The sequence below is a fragment of the Erythrolamprus reginae genome, chromosome 5, assembly GCF_031021105.1.
Source record: "Erythrolamprus reginae isolate rEryReg1 chromosome 5, rEryReg1.hap1, whole genome shotgun sequence".
NCBI classification, from domain to species: domain Eukaryota; kingdom Metazoa; phylum Chordata; class Lepidosauria; order Squamata; family Dipsadidae; genus Erythrolamprus; species Erythrolamprus reginae.
The window spans coordinates 84,405,598-84,425,153 of NC_091954.1; the positions used below are offsets into that span (position 1 = coordinate 84,405,598).

General features: G+C 38.1%; 1 protein-coding gene across 2 annotated transcripts in view; it reads right to left on the reverse strand.

Moving 5' to 3' along the window:
* Nucleotides 1-19,130, reverse strand: part of PID1 (phosphotyrosine interaction domain containing 1) — an 87,751-nt gene extending 68,621 nt beyond the window's left edge. The window contains exon 1 of one of the 2 annotated variants that reach the window (XM_070754087.1): nucleotides 18,617-19,130. In XM_070754087.1, the coding sequence (XP_070610188.1) occupies nucleotides 18,617-18,646 (30 nt within the window). In that variant the 5' untranslated portion in view covers nucleotides 18,647-19,130. The remainder of the gene's footprint in view (nucleotides 1-18,616) is intronic. The other variant, XM_070754088.1, reaches the window with a different exon arrangement.
* Between the last annotated feature and the right edge of the window lie 426 nt (nucleotides 19,131-19,556).

Consider the following 19,556-nt stretch of genomic DNA (forward strand, 5'->3'; position numbering starts at 1 on the left):
TTTGGCTCATCCAGAGATAACACAGGGACCCCAGAAGGAGGCAGACTAGAGGCCTCTGGTGGGTCTTGACTACTGATTACTTGGGCCTGCACTTTTAAACGTTTTGCTGATTTGTCATGGATTTTTTGTAGGGCTAGGTCCCTTCTCTTCTCGGCCCTGGTGACCTTGGTCGAGGGGCGGGCCCCTGGAGAAGAGGAGGAAGAGGCCTGGGGGATACTAGTAATCTCATCGCCTGTAGGCCTGGCCTCTCTGGGACCTTTAGTTGTGCCTCTCTTGGGAAAAGTAGCCATAGTCTGACAATTAACAGAAGACAAGGCTGAGCCAATAACTGAATTATAAGGAGAAGATTTCAAGGACTTCCCAAGAGGAATGGATCCTGCTTCGAGGCCTCGAAGCTGCTGAAACGTGAGGACAATCTGGGCAAACCCAGAGTTCGTGCCCCCAAATCCAGCGGGGCCAGCCTCCCTAAACTTTGTAATTAAGTAAACCAAGGCACTCTGGTTGGAGGCTTAGCCGGTGGAGAATTTAGCCTGGGACCCCCAAGGCCCGCTCCCGGATCCACGCGGTGGACTGAGGCCTACGCGGCTGGCAGAAGGCCAACACGAGAGGCCTAGATTTTTAAAAAAGGGCGCGAAGGCCTTCGCGCCGAAAAGATCGCTGCTGAGAATTTCTAAAGGGAAAAGCGATCGACTAAGTCCAGGAGACTAGAAGGCGTCTCACTCCGCAGGAGGTATTTTATAAGCCCTTAAATATTTATATACAATAAATAATCAATATTTCAATGGATAAATACTTGCACTAGGACCTCCAGGCCAAAGGATTAGAAGAATCCACAAGCGGCCGCAGGAATCGTAACCGGCAAAACCGCCGGGGGAAAACGAAACCGCAACTTCTCCCAAGGAAAGAAAGCCAAGCCGCGTTTTTTTCTTTTTTTCTTTTAAACGGCTGGCGCAATTAGTGCAAGTAATTAAATAAAGACAATAAATCTTACTACTTTTTGAAGGAAAGATCGAAGGGAAGGTGTTAGAATGTTGAACGAGCTATCACAATACAACCGCAGGATATGCGAACTGAGCGAATTCTGGGGAAGGGGCGGATCCGGCAAGCTTTTTTAATACTAGGCTCAGTTCCACCGGATTGGACATGAGCAACCCATGTGACTGCTGGACCCGCTCCTTCAGTACGGAGAATCATAACACCATATAACGAGTTCTATGCAGATGTATAAGGCAGCTCTGGGGCAGAATCACTTAAGTCAATGAAGTTCAGGTTTTTTACTTTGGAAGAGACATTATCTCTTGATAGCAATGAGAACATAAATAGGATAAGACAACTGACACTTCCCCAGATATGGATATTGTATATAGATATTGACCAAATATGCAAATAAAATATTCTAAGGAGTATTCTCACCTTAACTCTCCTGTATGTCTCAGACCAAGAGAAATAAAATGTATATACAGTACATGTTTCTAAGCCTTCCAGTAAAATTTCAGCATTGAATATTTTACTGCAATCTCCATCTTAAAAAAGCTGCACTTACTGCATTTTTTCTAACATGCAGGATTCAAAAGCATTAAATATACACTAGCCAGATATTCCAGTATCATTGTTAGTTTAGTGTTAGCTAAGACGCACTATGCACTAATTGTCAGTGCAAGGAGACAGCATCTAACTTCAAAGAAAGCTAAGCCAACTTATTTTAGTGACAGAATTTTTCCCCAAAAATATTGATAGCATTAATTGAATGTTCATGTGATTTGTCAGTATCACTTTATAGTGGCTTAATAAGACCACTTGGAGTACCGCATCCAGTTTTGGTCACAACAATATAAGAAAGATGTTGAGAATTTAGAAAGAGTACAGAGAAAAACAACAAAGATGATTTGGGACATATGCAGAAGGTTGCAGGAATAAAATATGTCTACAGAAGGACTAGGGAGTGACATGATAACAGTGATCCAATATCTAAGGGGCTGCCACAAAGAAGAGGGATCAGCCTATTATGTAAAGCACATAAAAGCAAAACAAGAAGCAATGGATGGAAACTAATCAAGGAGAAAACCAACCTAGAACTAAGGAGAAATTTCAAGAGGTTGTGGGTGCTCCAACACTGGAGGTTTTTAAGAAGAGATTGGAAATAGTACAGGATTTCCTGCTTGACCATTTCCTGTTTGGACTACAAGATCTTCAATGCCTCTTTCAATTCTGTTATTCTTTTATTCTGAATTGATAATTCTGGGTGTTCTATCCCAACACTTTTGAAGCTGCTAAATTCTTCATTTGAATATATCATTGCTATGTAATTCTTTTACAAAAACAGTGGCTAAGAAATGTTACAGTGAAAAAAATAAAGAAATTGTAACTGTTCTTTTTCTGAAACTTCCTTTTTATATTTCTCTTGAAAATAGGTATCTACCTTTTGTGACTTGACAAGGCTAACTGATGAACTGGAAGTAATATTTTTGTAATGCAATGAATAAGATGAAGTTTGTGTAAAGATAAGACAAACTGTGGATAAAAACATTTATTTCATTGAAGTTTATTTTACTCAACTGTAACCAAAATTAACATTTGAATCATAAATCTATGCAAAGCCAAAGCTTAGCCCCACATAACCGCAACCGCACTCATAACTCAGTTGATAACTTTTCAAGTCTGTCGTAATTGCTCTGAAACTCCAGGTTCATTCAACATTAGTTATTCCAATGCCAAACCACACATATGTAGTTTATCTTGGAAAGAGTCACATCTTCCAACAGCCTCAAATAATAACAAAGAAACAAATGGTTCAGTCACTATTCTACAAACAATTAGAATAAACTTTGCAGCAAGTAGACTAACTTTGTCTATTAAATATTTTATTCAAATATCTACCAGTTCTATGGTTATAAGGGATTTAATATCTGATGTAGTATTCCTGTCAGAGCCCACTGTATTCTTTATGCACTTTGATAACCACTTAACACAATTTTCAAAATTATACATCTTAAAAGCATGATTGCTGACCCAGAGCAATTCTACCTTATACATATTTATACAGAAATAATTTTTACTCAATTTACTATGACTTATTCCCAAGTACCCGCAGAATTTCAATCCTATGTGCATTATCTGCGTTTCTCAGCCTTTGGTTATTTTTATCCTTTAATTTCATAAAATCCTTGATTTCATTGGTTCTTTGTTGATCATTAGTGCATTCAGTAAAATACATTGCAAACTTATGCAGCAAAAATCCTTCCACCTTTTCTAGTGAATAAATTTACCATCATCTCATACACAAAAACATGTGCTTTTATTACAGAGCTGTTTTTAAACATGGTTAAAAATATAAACTATGCAGATTCAGGAGTGTCAACAAAGCAAACTTCAATTCGAACAATACTCTGAACCATTAGTAGTAATAATGTGGAAATCTCTGTAAAATAAAATTTCAATCCAAATATGCAATAATAAAAAATCCTCTTGCATGTCTCAATGGATTGTCTTATTAGTTGGATGCTTACTTCACATTAAGACACACTATTTATTGTTAGTGAAATGCTATAATAGGTGAGTCCAGTCATTGTCATTTATAATATTCCATCAATTATGTAACAAACCATTCTTAGCTAGTGTGCAGACTCTGTAAACAGTAGAATCACTATCTGGAAAATATAAATATATATATATGTCAGCGTTAGAAAGTGAACAAAACTGCAAAATTATGTTTCATAATTTGTACAATTTAGTGAAATTGCAATATTCATGACAGTTCTGAATCTGGAGAATTTTAACCATGTTGAAAAACAGCTAAGTAATAAAACACATGTTTATGTGTATGAGATGCTCAACAAAATAGATTATTCTCTCGAATAGTCTATAAACTATTCTTTCCTTAGACCACTTGTTCTTGTGGAGGCTGTTTTGTTGATGTTGCTAGTGGTACAATCAACATTATTACTAACTTTCCATTTCTTGTATATTTCAGATATTTTGGAAATTAACTGGACATTTCAGCTGAACTTTACATCTGGATACACCATACAAACAGTATTGATCACACATTCAAATGGACTCTGGTAGAAGGGAGATTGAGGTGGTGCAGTGCTACTCATTCTGGTTGCTGTCTTATCTGGTGCCATTGAAAATTATATTCTTCTGTTTATCCCCATGGGATAGGAATACGGGGCAAGATCTAGTTGCAGCTCGGTTTTGTTTGTGGATATGGTGGCTTCCCCAATGTCCCTAGCCTTATTTATGATAGGGTGTATGCCAGCCCCATTTATTATGTACCCCAGGAATTCTACCTCAGGGACCCCAATCTGACATTTGCTGCTTTTAACTCTGAGTCCGGCAGCCCTGAATCTGCTGAGTACTTTCCATAGCCTATTAGTTGCTGCTAATTTTCAGCGGAGATTAGCACATCATCAAAATAGTGTACTACCCCAGGGATCTTGATTAGTAGGCATTCCATAATGCCTTGAAAAATACCATAATGCCTTGAAAAATAGAAGTACTTTTAAGTTATATGTCAGATAGGCTTATTAGTACCTTTTATGAAGCAGGTTTTATGTATAAAAGCAATTGCCATTACAAATTTGCTAGTTTTTAAAGTATTGTTGAGTTCTGTTATTATTTGCTGGAGAGACTAAAATGATTACTCTGCTGGAATGGAAGATAATTGTAGTCTTTTGCAAGCAGGTTCTTTAAAAGACCAAGCTTATATTGAGACTGGCTGTAAATCAACATTCATCATGGCAGTAAAGAGACTTGTTTTGCACCAAATGTAAGACAAATTATTCTCTTTTCATTTGAAACAAGATTGGAATAATCCTAAAAATAAATGTTAACTACAAGATAGCATATTCCATCATTTTGGCATGCTCTCTATTGGACAGATGAATTTTTAAAATGAACGAATATTTAATTATAAGTCCAATGCAAACCACATTTACTTACCAGCAAATCTGTGACGTCTAGATAAACACAGCCTAATAAAGCCTACAGAATTTTAATTAGCTGCTTTCAAGAAAACGATTGATTTGAATAATTAAAGGAGGTATGTGGTTTCTAACAAGGTAGCCTGTTGTAATGGATTCTCAGGATGTATTTCACAAGTCTTTTTACAAAAACAAAAAACACCCAAAACCCTTACTGACTTTTATTTTTCTTAGTTATACCAATCTTCTCCCAGAATTAACTTTTTTTTTCAGAGCAGCTCATTTTCTGCAAAGTATAAACAACTTAGAAAATGGGAGCTGCCCTAACCTAAGTAGTGCCAGATGAGTTTTTCTCAATCCCCAGATGTTTTGTTTTCAAACATCTTGATACTAATTCAAATAGCAAAAGAGGTCCAGAAAATTAACTTCTTTACAAGGTTCAAAGTATTGAATAAGACCCTCTAATTCGATTAGCCATAGAAGAAATTAGAAGAAAATAGCTAAAGATAGCAAAACATGAGAAGTTTACAAAGAAATCATAAAATGACAAATAACTAAGCAGATTGGCGATTTGAGATTCTACAACAAAATAAGGGTCTCCAGAGTTCAAAACATAACAAGACCAAAAATAACCCCTACAAATAAATCCCAACAACAATAATTATAAGAAAATATAAGACCAGAAAGGATGTATTGTAAAGTATTATAAGAATATTAGTTCCATGAAATCACTCCTGGGTCTAAATGCCAATTTGCTCCTTTGAAATTAACAGTTAAGATAGAAAATCTAAAGAAAAAGGAAAGTTTATGGACAAGACTTAGAAGATAAAGAGTTTTCTCTCCCAATTATCACAAAAACTAAAGGACATCCTTAATTCAAGCACATATAGTCCTGGGCTTGTAATGTTACTATGTGAAAAACAGGAAAGATGTTGCTTTTGTAAGAAGAACCAAACACAGCCAATTCTTTTCCCACTTTGGATCTGAATATTGTATACATAATGGAACTGTTAGGCAATTTTGAGATGTTGTTATCAACTGGTCCAAGAGCAGATGTCGCTACTTTTTAAGTATAATTACTTTGTAGATTTGCATACCTTCAGTTTTATTTTTATTTTGAATTTTTCCATTTTTGTAACAGATACATATAAAGTCAAGCTAGCCATGATGATTCTAAAGGATTTTTCCCTGCTTACTTTTTTTTTTGCTGTGACTACTTTCAAAAGAATCAATATGGCTACAGGATTAGAATGTTTCACAGAAAATAAAGGAGGGGAGAAGCATAAGTTCCCCCTAAATTCATAACTGTTACATGAATTAATAAGCCACATTAAGAAATTAGTCAGCATCCAGTCTGCCTAATTAGCACTTAATAGCATTCAGGTTTTAGGAGCGTTTTGACAAAAAAGAAAATAAATGCCAGTATTGGTTACCTATATCCATTACTAGTACAGACCAATCACAAGCAAGTTTATTCAGAGGCTAGGTCAATAAAACAGTGCTCATAATACCAGTGGATAAACGTACAGATAATTTTGGGTTTCTAAAAATTACATGATACATTTTGTGTATCAAGTTTAACCAATTATTTTAATCCAAATAGCATTTCAGAATAATACTTAATAAGAGTGTATTTTTATTAAACTAAGAAATACCTTATTATGGTTTTCCAATATCTGGGATCAGTGAAGGGAATAAAAATCTTGCATTCCTTTTGTTTAGAAAAATCTATGTGGTTGCTTGATTTTAAAAAAGACTAGAAAATAAGGTTAGTGCTTTCTGATTATAAGATACACATTACATTAAAAATAGTTAAACGTAACACTAAGTTAGTACTCTAGCTTTTATAAATTTTACTATAGATAAGGTATATATTCAAAGTAAAACTACAATTTTGTTTAAAAAAATCCTGTATTTGCCCTTTTCAGATTTTGAAATATTATAAAACTATGTGCATCCTACCGATATTACAAACAAATTGTTGTTCACTTAATGTATCTAATGTACTAATATTACATACAAAGTCATCTCACATAATGTTTCTGTGACAGTGTGAAGAGACAATTCCTCCCATTCATTCAATCAATTCAATTAAAGACATAACTGGAACTAATTTTTTGAATTCCTAATTTAAAGAAATTAGATCTGTATCCTATAAAATTTATTTTCCCTCTTCATGGTGGTATTTTTAAACATCTATTCTAATAGTAAATAAATACCCTTCTTAGAAGAAATCTCCTCTCCAAAAATCCTATAAAAGGATTAAGAATTCTTTTATAAGATGCCAATCAGTCTAGAAAATAGTTACAAAATTAATTTCATAGCTCTGGGATCTCCACCAATGAAAATCTTACAGAGAGAGAGACTTAAAATGCAAAAGACCTGAGATGATCATCAATCTTCCCTTCCAACAGTGACTGTTATGTGAAAGACACTCCAGAAGTATATCATCAATCCAAAAAGTTATGAAGAACCCCAAAACACAATTCAGGGATCTGTGTCTTGTCAAACGTCAACATTCATTAAAAAGAAAAGCAAAAAAGCACTGGGTAAGTATATACTTTATTTTATTTATTTATTTTGTCAAAACATGTACAAGATAGCAGGTATTGGCATGAATATAAACAAAAGCAAAATAGGTACATTGCCCAAATTTGGACAAGAGGATGATAAGACAGGGATGGTAAGTGCAATGGTGCCCCTTACAGACCTCTTAGGAATGAGGTGGGGTCGACTGTATACAGCATAAGGTTAGTTTTTGGGATTTGGGCAAGGAACCGCAAGAGTCAGGTAGTGCTTTCTGGGCATTGATCACTCTGTTGCTGAAGTTGTATTTTCTGCAGTTGAGTTTAGTTCAGAGCAGTTTACATTGAGTTTGAATCTATTGTGTGCTCGTGTGTCATTGCAGTTCAAGCTGAAGTATTGATTGATAGGTAGAACATTATAGCAGATGATTTTATGAACTACATGCCAGGGTCCAAGTCTAATTATGGCCAAGATAGGGGGAATTATCATTTCCTTATAGAAGTTCTGGTACATGAACAGCTGGTTTCTTCATATCAACCTTGAATTGAGTCTTATATAGATATATAAATAAATTATTTAAATAAATAAAACTCACAGGCTTATTTTCATTAGAAAGCTAATTAGTCAATCACAGCATAAAATTGAACTGGAAACAGATATTTTTTCCTGCCAACTCAGAACCTATTAGTTGTGACTATTTCCAAAAGATATGATTGGCATATTGGGAAATCAAGGAAAAAAGGTGAGTCACTCCCCATGTCAATGTCTCATCTATTTTTTAAATGAGTATAATTTTAATATCTTTGTATGCACAATGAATGGCAGAAAACTGTTTTATAATGCCTTTTTGACAGATTTCTCAAATAATACTGTACTAATGATTTTGCTTTGGATGAGTAAATTTGAGGATTAGCATGGAGTTAATTGACCTCAAAATTTTTGCCACAGCTGAATAGATCTGTTAACTAACACTAGAATAATCTTGAAGCCAATTAAGACTGTTCTATGATGAATAAATAGTGGCAACGCAACCTATATGTCCCACTCTGAGATTACTGAGCTATAGTTTATTTATAAACAAATGCAATGCAGCATTAAGGTAAAGACAGAAAAGTTCCAAGTTGGTAAGAAAAGGCAAAAACAGTTTTTTTAACTAGATACTTCTAACTCAGGCAACTTAAGCTGATAGCCACCTAGCATCTTGTTTTTTAAAAAGAAAATTAGAAAGTGGCTAATTCCTACGTGTTCAGTGGCAATTAAGAATGCTTACATATTGTTGTAGTTGGCTCTGGCCCAGCTCCTGCCCCAAGGAATGTGGAGGTGGATGTGGGGGAAACATCCACATGCCACAGGCCTGTTTTGCTTCCGATAGAATCTCCCGATGAAGGCTCCTCTGACGAAGGAAGTGTGAGTAGCAGGGAAGGGGGGAGTTTGGCAGAAAGCCCAGGAGGAGATCAATCATCCTTATCATCCCTGGATTCTGAACAAGAACTTATGACGGACCCACGCATGCGTAGAGTGATGTATAGGAGAAAAAAACTGAAGGATTATTACAGGAGATAAGTGAGGCCACCTCTGGTTGGATGGGGCCACTGTAATTAGTGCTACAGATAAAAAGAACAGCGTGCTGGTTTAGCCTTGTGGAAGTTTATCTGATTCATAGTTTGTCAAGATCGTGGTTTTGCTGTTTCCCTGTTCAAGACTGTGTGTAGCCTTTCTGGACTTTGGAATTTGGACTCAATTTCCCAGTTACTGGGTGAGAAACTGGATTGCATTTAACCTGTGCCTTGTGTGTACCAACCTTTGACATTTAAAAAGGGAGTTTTTTCTGCTTTTCTGTTGATAAAGACTTTTGGTTTTCCTTTTATTGTGTGGCGTGTGTCTTTCTGGACTAATTACCCTGTAATTACGGGCGGTTGGAACACGCCGGCAGAACACATATTGACATTCTTTTCCTCATTAATGTCACTCCATTTTAGTTTTGTGCAATTAAAATGTATCTTGAATCTGTGCTAATTAAACTTTTTTCCTACTAACGTCTGTTCAAATTAATCATCTACTCTTGTTGTAAAACACTTTCGGTGTATTGTATTGGAGTCAATAAATATGTTTTATTGATTATACTTCAGCTGAGTTTGCATTTCACGTGAAGCCTAAATTCTAGCTTAATATCAAGTTTGTCTGCAAATTTCCTTCAATTTTGCCTACTGCAAATCTTCCTGGATTTGCCTTTAATCTTCATCTCCTATGCTGTAACCGCCTGGAAAATGTCAACCATTGTTATGAACAAATACCAATGTGATTATTTCTGAAAATCAACAGTTAGACACACAGAAGATTTGATAGAGATTTATTATTGATCCCTGAGTCAAATTAATAATATAGAATTAAGTAAGACAAATTAGGATGGGATTGGATTTGGAGGTGGAGGAAGGATTAATACTATTCCTATTTTGAATTAACCTTCAATTAGAAGGTTTAGAATACAGAATGCCTCTACTTAAGAAATATTCTAGATGAGAACTGGGTATTCAAGATTTTTTTTGCCTCTTCTTAAGAACCATTTTCTACTTAAGAACCCGAGCCTGGAAAAATTTCCCAGGAAATTTGAGAGCAGCACAAAGGCCCGGCCAGTTTCCTGCCATTCCCCCTTTAATCCCGGCTATCTCAGGCTTTTCTGGGCTGCTAGAGGAGCCTTTCAATGGCGCTTAAAAAGGCTTTGGCAGTCCAGAGCAAACGAAGCATTTTCCTTTCTCTGGGTGCTTGGAGAGGGAATAAACCTCTGGCAGCGCCCAGAGAAAAGAAATGCTCCCTTCCCTCTGGGCAGCCCAGAGTGAACGGAGCATTTTCCTTTCTCTGGGCACTTGGAGAGGGAATAAACCACTTCACTGTGATGACTCCCTCGTGCTGCCTGCCATACACCCAGTGCGAGGTTGCCTCCTGGAGCATCTGGGCATGGAAAGGCAAAATGGGGTGCTTTGCCCTGGCTGGATCAACTCAGCTTCAGCTAAACTGAGGAGTCACCACTGTGAAGGAAAGGCGCCAGCTACAAAGTGAGCGAGCGAGAGGAGCCCTTCAGTATGGGAAGGAAGAGGAAGTAGGTAGCAACAGCAGCCGCTTTTCGGTCAAAGGAACGGGAGGTTCCCCCCCTCACCTCCCTGGGTTTCTCTCTCTGGTACAGTGTATGGGAGGCAGCCTCGCGCTGGGTGTATGGGATGTGCGTGCTCCTCCTCGCCGCCTCAGAGTCCCTCTTTTTTTTTAAGCCTTATAGTTTTGGATTTTTTTGATTCACCTCACCTCACCTTCTTCTTTCGGCTTCCTCCTCTTCTTCCTCCTCCTTCTCCCACTCAAATTCCAAGCTTTTATTTCTTTCCTAATGGGTTTGCATGCATTATTTGCTTTTACATTGATTCCTATTGGAAAAAATGCTTCTACTTACAAACTTTTCTACTTAAGAACCTGGTCACGGAACAAATTAAGTTCTTAAGTAGAGGTACCACTGTAATTGGTTTTTGATTTATTTGTCAATATTTCAAAACCACATGACCGCAAGAAGTAGAAATGTAGTACCTATGAATGTCTTTCTACAGATAAGAAAAGTACAAAAACTTGGCCCAATTTCTTTGAAAAAGTGATTGCAAGAAATAGTCTTTAGAGATGATAATGATAAATACAAATTCTTACTGAGTTAAATCACAGGTGGTAGCTCTCTGATTCCTGCCAAATTTCAGGGTTACTGTTTGTGATAATGTGCTTTTTATTAATGTTTCATTGTTATCAAATAATGATGGCATAGGAGGAGTTCTCTATGGAAGTAGTAGAATTTTTTTGCTTATTTTGTTGCTTAATGATTAGTTCTATATTTTTTGGTTTATAGATTGTCATTGCAACATTACTTTCATAGAATCAATGGGGCAAGCTTATGAAGCATCTGTGTTTTTATAAGGGGAATATTATCCTAGTAATTTTTTATTGAACAAGTATAGCAATGAAAAATTACTTAAGTTGAAGCAACTGAATCAACAGAGCTTAATTTTTGAAAGATACCAAGGTCAGCCAGAGCATATTTGAGTCTGTAAATAAACAGGGTTTTCTTCTTTATTTATAAATACATAGTCTGCATGAAAAGAAAAACCAATATTGATGAAATGTTTAGTCTGGTGGATATTCCATTTTTATCTTAGGTAAAAATCTGATTTGAAAGCCATTTTGGTGCAGTGGTTAAGATATCAGACTTAAGGCATGAGTTCCAGACATACCTTAGGCAAAAAAGTAGTCTTTCTTGGACCTTGCACCAGTCATTCTCTCCCAGCTCTAGCAAGGAGACAATGGCAAACTATTTATTTATTTTATTTATTGTTAGAGTTGAAAGGGACCATGACGGCCATCGAGTTCAACCCCCCGCCCAAGCAGGAACCCTATAGTACACCAGTCAAGTGGCAGTTCAATCTTCTCTTAAAAATGTCCAGAGTGTTGGAGTTCTAAAAACCTTGCCAAGAAAACTGCAGGACTCGCCAAGGTAGTCTCTAAGAATCAATTGCAATTGAACAGAAGGTTAAAAAAAACCTGTATAAGTTTGCTGAAGTCTTCCTTGATATCCCAAAAACTGTAAGAGTGTATGCAGCTGTTACAAAATGGTAACGCTCCAGGCTCTGGTGGTTTTTAAGTGCAATAGTAGAAGTCATTTTCAGGTTTGTTAAATTCTATATTTTGGATGTGTATATGAATCTTTTAAGGATGCTCAATTGCCATCATCATTTTAATGAGTCATAATAAGATTTCCCACCAGGTAAAGATTCTACATTTGTGCTAATTATAGGTCTATTTCATTAATGTGCATACTAAAATATTAATTATTATAATGGCTAGGTAATATGAGAAGGTCTTATCACATATAATTCAACTTTTCCACTCTAATTTTATCATAAATTGTCAGGCATCTTGCAGAAAAAAGACATTTGGATTATTTTTTTAAGGCAACTGATAATTATATCTGGTGATCAGTGGATTGAAATCTATTATGCTATGACTTCAGACTCTTTTTGAGTTACAATGAGGCACTCAGTAAGCCTGTTCACTTTGACCCTTACGATTTAACCTTTGGTCACTATTGCAAAATAATCTTTAGACATTAGTACAATACATTGACAGGGTGCAAGTAAAAATTATTTTTATATGCTTGCAATCTATTTGCAGTATCTTACATCTCTGCCTAATTTTATAAAAGTACTATAGCATTTAGTAAACTATTTTGCTTTTAAAATTAATTGGAATAAATACTGTTTACTTTCCCTTAGGTCCCAATAAATCAGTATTCTTATTTAATGAGATTGGTTTTGTGATTTCTACTTATCATATCAAATATCTGGAATTTACATTTACGTATGGCAAAATATTTCTGAATATTTGGAAATAAATATGTTGAAAATTTTAGAAAGGATTGAAGGAATATAAACAGATGAAAGCTTATAGCAGTGATGGCAAATTGTCTGTCAGCTCCAGCACCATGTGTACTCTGGCCAGCTGGTCTTCAGCCTTTTTATCAGCTGCATTTTGCTCTCCCCATGCTTCAGTAAATCCACCTGAACCCTGGTGATGGTGAAAAATGGCCCAGCAGACCAACCATTTGGCTGTTTTTCACTCTCCCCAGGCTTTAGAAGCTTCCATGAACAATGAGAATGGCAAAAACGTCTCCAGCCAGAGCCATTTTTCCCTCTCTCCAGGCTTCAGGGTGTGTTTCCTACCCGGAAGTCCTGAGGCTCCAGTGAGGCCTGTGGGCATGCATGGAAGGAAAACACAGGGGGTTTGTGTGCATGCATGGGGGGGTGGGAAACAGGAGGTTGTGTGCATGCACAGGGGGAGAGCATTGTATTATGGGTGTGGGCACATGCATGCACACTTTTGGCATCCGAGACAAAAAAGGTTCACCATCCTTGGCTTCTAGAGTAAAATTAATGTTATTAAATAGACTATTATCACCAACTTTATTTATTTATTTATTTATTTATTTATTTATTTATTTACTTACTTACTTACTTACTTACTTACTTACTTACTTACTTACTTACTTACTTACTTACTTACTTACTTACTTATTGGATTTGTATGCCGCCCCTCTCCATAGACTCGGGGCGGCTAACAACAGTGATAAAAACAACATGCGACAATCCAATACTAAAACAGCTAAAAACCCTTATTATAAAAACAAATCATACATACAAACATACCATGCATAAATTGTAGCAGCCTAGGGGGAAAGAATATCTCATTTTGTGTTATCGTTTGCAATCATTAGTATGCGGAATGAAAATATAGTGGAACACAGATAGTCGTTGACTTACAACCACAATTGAGCCCAAAATTTCTGTTTCTGAGCGAGCATTTGATGCGTGATTTTTCCCATTTTACGATCTTCCTTGCTAGAGTTAAGTGAATCATTACAGTTGTTAGATTAGTAATATGGTTGTTAAGTGAATCTGGCTTTCCCATTGACTTAGCTCATCCGAATTTCACAACAGATTGATCACCTGACCATGGGACACTGCAACTATCATAAATACATATCAGTTGCCTGGCACCTGAACTTTGATCCTGTGACCATATTCAGGCAATGGTTGTAGGTGTAAAAAACTATCATAAGCCACTTTTTAAAGTGTCATTGTAACTTTGAATAAACTGTTGTAAGTCAAGGACTACTTCTTCAAAATATGCTTTTTTAAGAGACAACTGGACTCTGGTTTTTCTTTGAAGTCGTTTTGCTTCCCAGCCAGGAAGCTTCTTCAGCTCAAGGATTGCTTGTATAACATTTGCAAAGCTTATCCATCTTTCAAACAATCCTGACCAGTTCCCAATGAAAAGTTAATAGACATATACAATCATTTATATGTATATAAAATCATTTTTGAAACTATAAAACTCAACTAGTTAAAAAATAAAATATTGAAAACCTGGTGCCAATCATTGCTAACATGCCATTATCTATCCCCAAATACCCCAGGGGTGTACATAAGCACACTAGAGTGCCTTCCGTCCCCTGTCCTATAGTCTCTCCTATATCTCGTATTTCTTCTCTACTATATCCTCTATAACCTCCATTGTGTATTATTGTGTATTGGACAAAATAAATAAATAAATAAAATAAATCCTTCCTTTATTTTGTACAATTTAAGGTGGTACATATAAAGTACCCATTCTCTATTTTCCCCACAACAACAACCCAATGAGGCATGCTGGGATGAAAGAAAGAGATTTGCTCAAAGTCACCCTGACAGGTTTCAACTGAATCAGAAGCATTACACTGTAATAGTTTGAACATTTATCTATGGGAAGATGGCAAAGTTCACTGCATGACTGACCAGAAGCATAGGATGCAAAAGTATCCAGTTATTCTAGTCTGGAAGCCCAAATGTGTTTTAGCTTTAGATAAAGGTTGACTCAGCCTTCCATCCTTTCAAGGTGGGTAAAATGAGGATCCGGATTGTGGGGGCAATATGCTGGCATGTTGTAAGCCGCCTTGAGTCTAAGGAGAAGGGTGGCATAAAAATCAAATAAATAAATAAATAAATATTGAATAACTTTGAAACTGTTCAAAATAAACTGGGAGGATGACTCATTAATTTCAAATCCCAATTTTGAAAGCAAATTGGTATTGGTAATCATAAATTACCAATGCCAATCTCACTCTTCCAAAAATGTTTTTTTCACATAAAAGATTGCTAACAGACTTCTTGTCTGCCAATGTACCCTATCCCTACTATCCAACATTTTTTCAAGTGTATTAAATTACCACTGGTACATTTAAGTTTTTCTTACCTATTCCTAGACTGCTGAAGTGCCCATTTAACCCATTAAACATAATGAAAGTATTATCACAGACAGCAAACGTTTTTATAAGGAGGCCTTTTTGCAGAAAGTGTGTACCCCCTCTGTGGTAAAAAGTTCCCTACAAATGCTCAGAAGCAAGACCAGGATAGACAGGTTTTTATTTGTTCACTGAAGTCTTGAATGGAGTCTAGAAGGAGCAATAGTGTAGCCACATTTTTAAAAAATATATTAATGCAAAGAAGAGCCATATGTGTCATTTTATCAAGGGAGAGGGATAAGTTGATCCTTAGAAAAATATTAAGAGTAATATATGATGTACTATCAGCTGTCAATGCCCTTGATATAGTTTAGATTAATGGACTGTTTTTATTGGCTGTATTTTTGAAGGATAAGAATGGTCTACAAATTTGGTTGCTATACACCTGTTCAGTATAATTGTTAAAATGCTGACTTAGAAATGAAGAGACCTAGTCCAGCCTTAGGCATGAAGGAGGCTGGGTGACTTTGGCCCAGTTACTTTCTCTTAGCCCAACCCACCTCACAGGGTTCTTGATGTGGCGAAGATAGGAGGATGGAGTATTATGTATGTTCACCATCTTGAGATACTTATAAAGTAATACAATGGGATAAAACTCTAATAATAAATAATTATTTTTTAAAAATATCCTAAGAAATGTGTTTGCAACAGTAAGGCAAAAATATATACCAATCCACTCAAAATAAAATCAAACATAATATTTATCTCATATAAACACTTTTGCTTGATTTTAAAGACTGTTAAAAAAAAACCTGTTATTACTTTAAAGTTCTTCTCCTTTTGTACCAAGAGACTATCAACAGCAGCTTGTGATGCATTCAAAATTGTACTTTGCACACAGAGATATGAGAAAAGACAAGAGAGTATTAGAGAAGTTGTCTTTTAGTCACTACGTGCAAATACAGATCTCCTGAAACATCCCTCAAGAACTCTGGAGGGAAGAGTGCCTCAAAAAAGCAAACAATGCTGGTTTTAAAAAGATACCATCAAAGCTGACTGAGGTTTTGAACTTTGAAATGTTTGAATCATGGGGTATATCCAGGGGAGTCCAATAATACAGTAAGTTGTAACAGCTTATCGAACTTAGCAGACATATTTACATTCACATTTTACTGTTGCCAAAGAAAACCCAGATTGAAATGGCTTGAGGACTTCAGGCTGAAGAGGTAAAGCAAAAGTATCATTTTAACAGTGTGTTTCATAACAGTAGAAGATACATTACTTTTTTCAGCATTTGCCCAACTATTGCTAATATCTTCAGTGTGCCAACACTTTTATATAACACTCTGCTATCGGAAAGCAACCCTGCTAAAATGGCAACATGCACTGCAGAAGGGGCCCGAAGCTAACCTTAATAGTATAGCCAAATAAACAGTGAAATCAAAAGTTAGTGTGTGAAGAAGTAGAAACAAAAGCCAGAATAATCAGCTTGCCAAAGGTCCTGTGCTTTGGAGCCTACACATTGCTTTAAGTAAAGCAAATTGTGGCCAAATAACTTGAGCAGGCTTAATTATTACGTCTTGGAGCAACCATCCCAGAAGACAAAAGCACACTACAGAGCAGTGACTGCTACCAGAAAAATAGCAGAGTAATACGTGCAAGTCTTTATTCCAAAATACCTTTGAAGAATAAAGTTCATTTCAGATTGTCCTGGATGAATCAAGGCCAATATATATATATATATATATATATACACTACTCAAAAAAATAAAGACAACACTTAAAAAACAGAATATAACTTCAAGTAAATCAAACTTCTGTGAAATCAAATTGTCCACTTAGGAAGCAACAATAAGTGACAATCAATTTCACACGCTGTTGTGCACATTCAACTTTGTACAGAACAAAGTATTCAATGAGAATATTTCATTCATTCAGATCTAGGGTGTGTTATTTGAGGGTTCCCTTTATTTTTATATATACTGCTCAAAAAAATAAAGGGAACACTCAAATAACACATCTTAGATCTGAATGAATGAAACATTCTCATTGAATATTTCATTTGCACAACTATTTCATTTGCAAAACAGCTTGTGAAATTGATTGTCAATCAGTGTTGCTTCCGAAGTGGACAGTTTGATTTCACAAAAGTTTGATTTACATGAAGTTATATTCTGTTTTTTAAGTGTCCCCTTTATTTTTTCTGAGCTATGTGTGTGTGTATGTATGTATGTATGTGTGGAATCTATCCTAGTCTCCCTTAATTTTCAAATTCAGCAAAAACATGTGACATATATCTATCTACATCTATCTATCTATTTTTCTATCTATCTATCTATATACAGTTTATATACAGGATATATAAACTTTCAAGAATGTGTGCCCATATTGTTTTAAGGCCAGAAGAGCAGCCACCATACACCTGATCATGCAGAAGAATTTATTAAGAGTCTCCCAGATCCTACCCACAGAGAGGATCCTCAGCATTGGCTCTGCCTACCTAGCCTTTGTCTTCTATCTCGTTCTGCAATACATTCAAAACAACCTTCCCAACTATTTTGCCTCTGCCACTTTAGAATTTCTTCAAGGTTTTACTTGGGGGAATCTAATGCTGCTCTGGCCTGCCAAAAAGAAAAAAAAAGGTGGTTTCTGTAAATTTATCTGGCAGCCTTTATAGCTGACCATCTGGAGAATATTTTAAAAATGAAAAAAAGAGAAATGCAGCGGGAGAGAGACCTGTAACAAAAACAGTCAGCTCTTCTCTTCTCCCTCCCCCCCCCCCACCCCCACCAAGGCTCCAAGTCAAGAGATTCCTGACTGGGTTTTTTGGCCGAGGACTTTGCTATAAAAGCGCCGCGCTCTTGCCAGCGCCGTCTGGGAAGCGACCGAAGCCGAGCACGGCAACCTCCCCGTCTCTAGTCTTTGGGACTTCGCCGTCAATGGAAAAACTCTCGACTTAGACGCCGTCGGCGGTTTTAAGCTTTCTCCTGGCCGCCGTTGCACGAAAAAGTGTGGTCAAAATGGGGGGGGGGGGGGGTTGGAAGCGAGGGACGTCGCTTAAGGACCCCACGGAAGCGACAGTGTCCGTCGCCGCGACCCGCAAGTCCTACGAGGGGGGGTGGCGGGTAGCCAAGATCCCTCCGTTCACCGGCAAAGGGGGGCAAAGTTGCAAGCGCGGAATCCACAGCGTCGGGGATTTGGCGCCAAAGAGTTGTCGCCGCCACTCCAGTCAGGGCCACGCAAAATAATATTGCATTGCGGTCACGTGACAGAAACATCTCCCCCCCCCCAAAACCCTCCCACCCACCCGTCCACTCACTCTACACCCCCCCCCCTCCAACCGCCTGCTTGGCTTCTCTCCCCTCACCTGCAATCTCTCCGTTGCCGGCTGCCACATATTTCTCCCGCTGGGACGTCGGCGGGACGAGGGTATATGTTGCTAACGAGCTGGCTGTGGAGCGGGCTGCAGCGGGTCTCGCAGCCAGGCTCGTTCACATTTGCTCGGCGTGTGTCAGCTCGGGGCCGGCCGCCAGCGGACAACCGGGGGAGGGGGGCAGTGAGTGAGTGAGAGAAGCGAGCGCCGCCCAGGCGAGGAGGGGGGGAAAGGAGGCGTGCGCGTCGGAGACGAGAAGCCCCGGTTGAACTTGGGCTGCGCGCAGCGAGAGCTCGGCGCCAGCTCCTCACCGCGGCGAGATGCGCCGTCCTATCGCCTTGGCTCCCCCTTCCCCGCCTCCCCGAGGCCCCCTCATCACAACAGCAGGGGGGGGGGCTGCCGAACGCTAAGCCCCGCCCCCAAGAAGCCCCTCCTCTCCGTCGAGTTCCGCCTCCACTCGGTCTCCATCCACCCCACCCCCCGCGAGGCTTGCTCCCTCTAGCGCAGTGTTTCCCAACCTAGGTAACTTGAAGATATTTGGACTTCAACTCCCAGAATTCCCCAGCCAGCATTCGCTGGCTGGGGAATTCTGGGAGTTGAAGTCCAAATATATTCAAGTTGTCAAGGTTGGGAGACACTGCTCTAGTGAGGGGCTTTCCGGTCAAGCTGCTGCCTCATCTCCCCCCCCCTTCCAATATCTGCTGGTGGTGGTGGCGCATGACGGCCTTGCGGCTGGTCTGCTCTCCGGCCTGGGGTCAAGGATGGCGTGGCGTCGGCTCGGCTGCGTGATTTCAGGAGCAGGGAAGCAAAGCACCGTCTGCAGTGAGGCAGCGGCATGAATTAACCTCTTTTCCTGTCTGCGAAAACGTGACGATTCCAACAAATGGTGCCTCGCTAGGGTTGTTGTTGTTGTTATTTTTTTTACTCCTTCTGA